The sequence below is a fragment of the Odontomachus brunneus genome, unplaced genomic scaffold, assembly GCF_010583005.1.
Source record: "Odontomachus brunneus isolate Ranch 3 - 2012 unplaced genomic scaffold, Obru_v1 Obru_scaffold_221, whole genome shotgun sequence".
NCBI classification, from domain to species: Eukaryota; Metazoa; Arthropoda; class Insecta; order Hymenoptera; family Formicidae; genus Odontomachus; species Odontomachus brunneus.
Genome location: NW_022639671.1, coordinates 10,390 through 19,119, shown reverse-complemented (window position 1 = coordinate 19,119; position 8,730 = coordinate 10,390). Strand labels below are relative to the sequence as shown.

The window sequence follows — 8,730 nt, the reverse complement described above, 5'->3', positions numbered from 1 at the left end:
TTATAAATATAAGTATACTAGTTTGAAAACAAAATTTGTCAGTGTAATTTATACATATTATCAATGTTGTTGAACATGTTTTTCAACACAACTTAATAAACTTTCCAATGTAAACATACAAAATAAACTTTTAAATTTAAAAAATAAAGTATTGTAAAGCGCATCGTAACACACGTCGAAACGTCGAACTAAAAACTAAAATGACTCTGCCTCTGCCAGTTCTTTTTGTTGCTTTCGCTGTAATCGTTCCCTAAATATATATGTATATAACAATTAATAATAAAATATCACTTTAATATATAAATTTATAAATATTGCCACTCTTCCTTGTGTTAACTCACATATCTCTGTCATGACGCAATTTGACTTGAATTAACCATTTGGAGATAACTTCATTTATTTGTTTGTCATCTGTTTGGAATTTCGCATGAACACATTCTAAAAAAGAAATTTATTTTAATATTAAAAGAGCCTTGGTCAAAATTATAATTATTGGAAATGTGTTGATAATATATAATTAAATAATTATTTAATTTATTTTGAATGAAGAAATTATATTTTAATGTTTACTAACGTTTTATGCACTTAGTTAATAACAAATCTTTAAAAGCTGCTTTCTTAGCATCTTTGCCATTCCAATAATATAGCATCGAAACGTAATTAGTAATAAAATTTTTCAGAATTGTAATTATCATGTCATGATATGTTTTTTCACCTAACTGCCTCATAAAAGTTATCTAAAACATTGAAATTAAAATTGGTAACTATATTATTCGTTATATGAAATTGTTAAAAATAAAATAATCATCTTTTGACAATAAAGAAGAAAATGAAATTAACCCAGACAACACAAAATCTAAAATCTGAACATTAAGATATCTTTTAAACATCTCTCACAAAGATGTCTGCAAGACGTCTTATGTCTCAATTTTGGACTTTGTGTTGTCTGAAAATTTAGAAAATTAATAGGAAATAATTTCAGGTATATATATGAAATTACAGTATATCAACATACAAAATGATTTTATAAATTTAAGAAATATCGAAGACTCTTCGCATAATGTAATTTTATATATACGTAAAATTATTTCCCATTAATTAAGTCAATTCCCAGACAACATAAATTTATTGTAAACAATATATAAGCTTACCATATGGTTAAAGAAATTTGTATCTTGCAAATCCAATTCTAATTTTGTCATATCGCCAATGGTTTTTAAAGGCAAACATACAATGTCTTCAATATTAAAATATTCATCTTTTTTAACATTTATGCCGCTTTCTAGCTTTTCTTCGAGATTTCTCAATCTCCCATCAATACAATTCAACTTTGAATCCATTTTATTGCACTTACGTATAATTCTCTTTTGAGTTCTAAAATATTGATTATATTAATACAAACTAAAATTGGCCAATACCATGAAATATAAAAACAATTTCATATTAATATTTCTTTTATACATACCCATATCCTCTAAAATTGTTGAATTACAATTGTTAACATTTAACATCCTTGAGTCAATGGTTGCAATTGGCTTTTTCAAAACCTCACGCGCAGATTCATTTATGGTATCACGAGAAGTAACTTCTTGTTTAGCATGAAATAGCGAAGATGATGATAAATCTGTACGATTACAATTTTCTTTCTGCTCATAACTTGTTTTATTTGATAATCTTGAATGTTCTCTATTTGGACTCTTCAAAGAGTATTCTGAAGGCTTGTTCATAGAGAGCGTAGTTGGTTTTTTTGGCGGTGGAAGTAACATACAACGTAAATCCTCATATTCATCGTCGGAATGAATATTTTTTTTCGCCCTATTTTGACGATTTTGTTTATTATTTTCATTAACTGATGAATCTATATCAGATAACTTTTCTGCCAGTTTCACCTTGGCCATTCCACTCTCGTATGTATCTGAAATATTAAAGAAGAAATAAAATGTAATGTATTAAACAATCTTTAGTTAAAAACTAATAAAAGGCATTTTTTAGCAAAACACAGATGACATAGTGAATTATTTAATTCTTTTTTAACACTTTCAAACAACAAAGAATGTATATAATGTCAATATAATGTATTTTTTAATCTTATTACCACATATCGAAAACATGTTGAGCTGTCAGGTCAATCGCTTTGAAAAGTTGTTATTTTTGTAAATAATCAACATGATGCATCCAGATACAGGATAATACGAATACGTCTAGTTGTGGTTTGAATTTTATGCAGGAAGATATTCATGGAACCGTGTATATGTATATTGTAAAGTTTATTTTAGAAAAGAAATTGCTTTTTATTACGTATCAATATATATTTGAAGTAATCATTCATTCACTTACTTGCTGTTGCAAAAATACGGACTGTTTTTACTATTTTCCATTTTTCGGTATCTATTTCTCTGCATTCAGAAACTGCTTTGTTTATTAGTTTGTAATTTTCATATGGTGGCCAAAAGCATTCAGATTTTCCGAGTAACCGTATACAGGGTACTAAATGTAGTTCGTCTTCAAATTCAACTACAAAGAATCGGGCCATTTCACTGCATATCCATTTCATGATGCTACAAAAAATAATGCGAAGTACACACATATATCGAGAACAAAATAATATAATACATATAAAATACATAATATATAAAAAGTACAAAATACATACACACACGCATACGCATACATATGTAATAAGGAATATATTTATAAATTGTATTATATATTTTATTGCTCTTCTTTGTTAAGTATGCACAATTGGAAAAACAACGAAATCATTGCGATTATATGGCATTTTCCACATTTTACTTCGAATTTTATCACATGGCACAAGGCATACAGAAATTTCTTCGCGCATAATTTGCTCACCCAATTGTTCTGATGCACAAGAATAAACCGGATTTGAATACAAATTTCCGACTATTTTCAACTTTTTACCAATAATAAAATTTCTATTGTCGTTACATTGAACAAAATTCAAAACTGATATTACAATTCCGTTTTCAAATAAAACACAATTATTACTTGAACTATTTGCATGAATTGTATATGTTTTACTGCGTAATATTTTATATTGAGAAGAAAAATTATATCCATTAATTAAAAGTCCATTTGAGTGAAGTTTTTGAAAACATGCTTCATGATTATTTTCCCGTTTCTTAATAGGCAAATTACAATTATTGATTTCGGCATATCTTCTCGATAATTGTTGAAGAAGTTTCTCATTCTTTCGAAGCATTTTCTTTATATTATATTTTCTTTATATTTGGCATATAATTTTCAAATCTGAAAGCACTAAATTCGTCAAGAGGTTCATACTTTTGTACATCAGAACAAATATGTAGTAAATTATTAAAATTATAAAACATAAATTGAACCCTGTAAATTTGTTTAAAACATTTTAAGAAATACTCCAATAACATTTGGGCCCATATAATGTTATTATTATTTGAAAGAATAGGATTAGCAAGAATTGTTACGGCAATGTGCAGAGTTATAAAATTTATATACATATCTTCCTTTAATATGCTTTTTAATACAACAGGACCAGTATACAAAATAAACTGGCGTAATTCCGTTGCCTTCCACATTTTTATGTCTTTTATTGATCGTGGATGTCGAGCAAAATCATTCGGTACCCTACTTTGTAAATTTAATAAAGCCCCTGAAATCTGGTTTAGCAACTGCTGAGATAATTTTACAGTACGAGCGCCTTGAACCCAAAGTAATATTAATTCTTTTACAAATCCTAAACATATTAAATGCATATAATCAAGTACTACATTAAAAACTAATCCAAAAGTAGGAATCTGCTTTAAAATTGTTTCTCCAATTTGATAATTGTCATATTTATTGTCAGAAAAATCTTGATCGGTTTATAAATTATCAACTATTTTCATTGCTGGAAAACATAATCGCCCATCAATGTGTTCACCTTTAATAGTGCATCGTGTACAACAGTTATAACCAGTATAATTTTTTATGTTTAAAACAAAAGCTTTTGCCGGGGCATCACAAATCAAGCCATGTAAATTAATCTTTACTTTAATTCCATTGTAAAATAAGCTATTACTTATTAATAAAATCGCTTCATTAACAAAATGTCGCAAAAAATCATTGTTATTATATGGTTTGGTTTGATCGTAATATGCTCCAATAATAAAAACCGATTTTAGAACAGTGCCCAAACATAAAATAGGCCATAAACTAGAATTGCTTGATTTGGAAATTGGTAAACTATCTATATTTATAAAAATGTCAAGATTATCAGTTATTTCACCTTTAATTTTCACATATTCATTTAACATACATTTTAAAGCATTTTCAAAGCCAAAATGACAATATTGTCCGGGCTCTATTTCAACGATTACTGTATGCCTTGGCGTTTTTAATAAAGTTCGAGGATCTTTCGGAAATGAATAATTTGTGTATTTTCGCAATATAACTAAAAGTGCTAACATTGCAACATGAAAAATATTGAACATAATAGCCCAAGAAGTTATAGCTTGAATAAATGAATTATCATCATGACTTTCAATTTCACCAAATTCAACATTTTCTATATTATAACTTATTGTTTCTTCAGTTACTTCGTTCATACTTGCATACTCAGTATCATTATCAGTATCACTTTCTATCTGTTCTTCGTTTGATTTCAAATCTATTGTATCGTTATTAATTAAATTATCACATACAAGTTCTTCACTATTGTTGATAAATTCATTTTCTACTGGCTCTAAGTTTTCAATAGTGTAACAATATGATAATTCATTGTGTCTCTATTTAAAAATTGTATTGATGTTTGATACATTAGAAATATTTAATAAATCAGAAGTTGTTTTATTACCAACAATTCTACAAATGTCTTTTAGAAAAAGAGGAGTAATTTTACGCTTTTTATCCATTATAAATAATGTACGAATTTTTAGAAAAAAAATTAAAATTTCTATTTAAATAAAAATTAAGCAATAAAATGAAATAAATTTCAACTTTCTTAAAATATGAAAAACTAAATTTTAATAATGCATATATAGAAAATTGAAAGAATATGCTACCATTATTTATTTTCACAAATTAAAAAGCAATACACTTATTGAACCAGGTATCATTAGATAAGTAATGTTATAGACGTTAAAAAACTGATAAAAAAAATGAGAAGATGCATTTTAAAAATAAATATGAAAAAAAAGAAAAATAAAACAATGCAGAATGACAAGAAAAATAAGGAATTAGATCTTAGGAATTGATAAAATGATCTAAATTATAAAGTCACTTTGTACATAAACAAAATATTTTTTTAATTTTTGCAGTATCTATATATTAGCATTCACAACGAAAAGTTAAAAAAAGAATATATATATAATGAAAAATAGAAAGTAACTCGAGAATGATTTAATAAATATAGAGAAAATTAATTATATCAAGTGCAACCAACAAGTATGTAAAGTAAGCAAAGTAAACAAAGTATCAAAATCCGTATCAAAATTTAAAAAAATGTCACGTTTTGATATACTTACATCAAACTATCCCAATGTTCTGCCTGTGGTAGTGCATGAACAAAACTGACCAAAAGTAACAATTGTACCAATATGATGCTGAGACCTGTTAATAAATGCGTATATAGAATTATTAAATAGACAAGAAAAACAGTATCAAGTTTTAAAGTTCTATTAATTTATTTATTTGAAATTAAACAAAAATATCTGTAAAATGTTATTAAATGCTTGTATATAACCTATTTTTCATATTTTAGTAAACCAATATCATTTAGAACAATGCTGTCGAAGATTTGTATTTATAGACACAAATATCGGCATTCACATCTATTGCTGTATTTATTCCTTTCATTTCTCATGAGAAATACTTTAGAAATAAGAGAAGTGAATACATGTACAACAGATATGAATGCCGAAATTTATCCCATACAAACCTTAGACAGTGTTGATTTAGTAAGTAAATATGAATTGATAGGTTTTTTATTCTTATTTTATTATATATGAGAACGGATCAATTTTACCTGATTTGCAACCTAATTGATTTGCTTGCGAACCACACAATGTTATTCACAGAAAGAGAATGGAACGAAGTACTTCTACTTATAGAGAGATAGAGACTGATAGAGACCTGAAAAGCGGGAAAGAATCTGATTGGTTAGTTGTAACATACGCCGATCGCGCATATAGCGTTCCGAGTCTGTTTCAAGCCTGTTCTACAATATATCGTATGTCGCTGTCGGAATACAGCCGATGGACTAATCAAAGGATTTGTTTTTCGAGACGAATTCTCCTTATTGGACCATCAACTGTGTTCCGACGTTCGACAGCGACGTACGACGTATTGTAGAACCGGCCTAAGGTCTGGAACACAATACGCCGTATGTCGGAGTTGAATGTCGGAACGCAGATGCGATGGTCCAATGACAGAATTTATTTTCGAGAATGAGTTCTCCTCATTGGACCATCGGCTGCGTTCCGACATCCAACATCTCCCACATCAGTCAACAATGTGTTAAGGGGGAAGTCTACTGTGACAAGGGAAAAAACAGGCCGATTTTCCGGATTTTTTTTCTAACAAAATATGACTCGTACATTAAATTAAATTAAACCGTCATCTTTATTATATATTCAAGTATTTGTAAAAAAATTTTCAAGTCGAAATATTCAAAATTGCCGTCGTGGCACTCCTTCAAGCGCAGGTCCGTTTTTTTTAGGTGCCCAAACGGTGTACATGAAATCTCACGTCTGGGTGATCTGAAACAAAAAACAAAATATGGTTATCATCTACATAGTATTGACTCTCGTCTGACGGAGGATTTTGTCGATAAAAAATTTTGGCGCCGAAAAAAAATTCTTGAAATTTTTTTCTATTTTTTTGCCCAAATTTGATGTTATTATTGTTTATAACAATTAAACAAAAAACGATATCAAAAAAATGCTCCGTCAGACGAGAGACACTATTCCAGAGAATATGTGGTTAAAATTTCAAGTCGATTCATTCATTAGAACTCGAGATATCGTGTACACCGTATTGAAAAACTTAGTTTCGAGAAAAACGCGTTTAAAGTTTCGGCATTAGTTTTTTCAATGAAAAAATCATTTTTAAGCTTCTTACCATTAATCGCCCATTCCTGCTTCATATAGTACACCTTCTTGTTCAAGGAAATCCTCTTCGAGTGCCGATCGCGCCGTTCTTCTCTCGATTCTCCCTTCTTTTGAAGCGTCGAACGACCGTTCGTTTGCTTGTGATATTCTGCGCTCGTCCACGGTGTTGCATAAATTGAAGGCGTTTGGTCCAATTTTGATGTTCATAACGTCCATCATTTTGAGGATACTGGAGTAGCCTTTATTGAAAATGCTCGCAGCACAATACGACGCAATATCGACGGTTTTTGCGCCGCTGAATGTTTGTTTCGGAGCTAACGACCAGATCATCGCATTCAGGCTCTCGTTGCTGTTCTGTGTATATCCTCAGCGTTTGAAACAAGAATAAAAATTCAATCAAACGGTATCCATAGCCATTATTAATTTCCACTTCCACCGATTTCGTTCTTAATTTTTTCGCGGAAGAACTTGTCGATTCCGTTTCATTCTCCATCGTATGGCGATTTGGTGGCGACGGTCTTTTCCTACGTCGTGAAGGTCGTCCGGGAGTTTCGCGTGAACCCTTTCGGTCGAAAGAAGCAGGCTTCATTTTGATAAAAGTATAAAAACTATACGTTAGCCACGCGGGAAACGCCGAAACGATCACAGCTGTTCGACACACTGGCCCTTAAAATTACGCACTACCGGCGTCCTTACTGTTGAAATCGCTTCTAACTGACTATAAAATATACCTAGTGACATCTGTTGATCGACTTGGAGTATTAGAAATGTTAGAAATTGAATTGCAAGTCACTACGCTGTACCTGCCGAACAGATAGGAATTTGCCGCAGGTACGCGTTTCGGAGCGCTTCGGTAAAAGGTCGAAATTTCAATGAAGAAAAATTTAGCCGGCTATAACACCTAATGTACCTTATTTTAGAGGGTTCAAAGTATTTTTTAAGCCAATAAACAAAAAATTGATTTTTTGAAAATTTTACAGTAGACTTCCCCCTTAATAGAATTTATAAAAAAGAACCCAAACAGCACAAGATGTCCTGGGCCCGTCCCAGGGATGTCCTGAGGATGTAGAACATCCCCAGGACATACTCTGCATGTCTTTGGATATCTTTAGGGAACAAACGCTGATTTCTTGAAATATTTATTTATTTATTTATAATATTTATAATATTTATTTATTTTATCCGGGTAGAGATAGAAATGTATTAATAAAATAGTAAATAAGTTTTTATATTATATATTACGTCGAGTATCTTATGGTTGATTTGCTATATTGAATGAATATATTTATATATGAATATATGAATATATGAATATATGAAAAATTATTATAATACCATTTCCAAATTTATTTCACGTTTTAAAAATAACTCAACTGAAAGTATTGAAAAATTATCTTTATGTGAAATATTTCAGAAATATTTCTGTTGCAACATTTCATATGACATATTATAGAATTATTTCAGAATTGTTGCACATGAAATGTGAAAGTTGGAATGGTTTTGAAATCTTTCTGAAAGTTTTCTGCAACAATCGGTGCTGTATGGGTGAGAACAGCTATCCTAGAAATTATGAGAAATTATCAGTTGAAAAGACGTCGAATGAGCAACTTTTCAACCAAACAGACTGGTGGATATAAACGTCTAA

General features: G+C 29.7%; 1 protein-coding gene across 6 annotated transcripts; it reads right to left on the bottom strand.

The window, feature by feature from the left end:
* Nucleotides 1–12: 12 nt before the first annotated feature.
* LOC116852384 lies at nt 13–8,069 on the bottom strand. 6 transcript variants are annotated; one of them, XR_004379760.1, is made up of 10 exons: nt 7,096–8,067; nt 6,002–6,734; nt 5,502–5,586; nt 2,338–2,558; nt 2,096–2,201; nt 1,466–1,915; nt 1,152–1,374; nt 575–737; nt 342–438; nt 13–250 (listed from the first exon to the last, which is right to left on the bottom strand). XR_004379760.1 is itself a non-coding variant. In XM_032832668.1 (6 exons), the coding sequence occupies exons 3-5, from the start codon at nt 2,552–2,554 to the stop codon at nt 1,325–1,327; spliced, it is 717 nt and encodes a 238-aa protein (XP_032688559.1). In that variant the 5' UTR covers nt 2,555–2,558; nt 5,502–5,586; nt 6,002–6,177; the 3' UTR covers nt 714–737; nt 1,152–1,324. The 6 variants fall into 6 exon arrangements, 2 of the variants coding, with proteins under 2 accessions (XP_032688559.1, XP_032688560.1); XR_004379761.1 differs by having other exon boundaries at nt 2,096–2,514; nt 7,096–8,069; XR_004379759.1 differs by having other exon boundaries at nt 2,096–2,558.
* Between the last annotated feature and the right edge of the window lie 661 nt (nt 8,070–8,730).

What these genes read in the sequence shown, in the direction of transcription:
- LOC116852384 (XM_032832668.1), bottom strand. Translation starts at nt 2,554, where the DNA reads ATGAAATGGATATGCAGTGAAATGGCCCGATTCTTTGTAGTTGAATTT. An exon ending in CCGTATTTTTGCAACAGCAA is followed by an intron (nt 1,916 to 2,337) that starts GTAAGTGAATGA and finishes TTAATATTTCAG; the next exon opens with ATACATACGAGAGTGGAATG. An exon ending in AACAATTTTAGAGGATATGG is followed by an intron (nt 1,375 to 1,465) that starts GTATGTATAAAA and finishes TCAATATTTTAG; the next exon opens with AACTCAAAAGAGAATTATAC.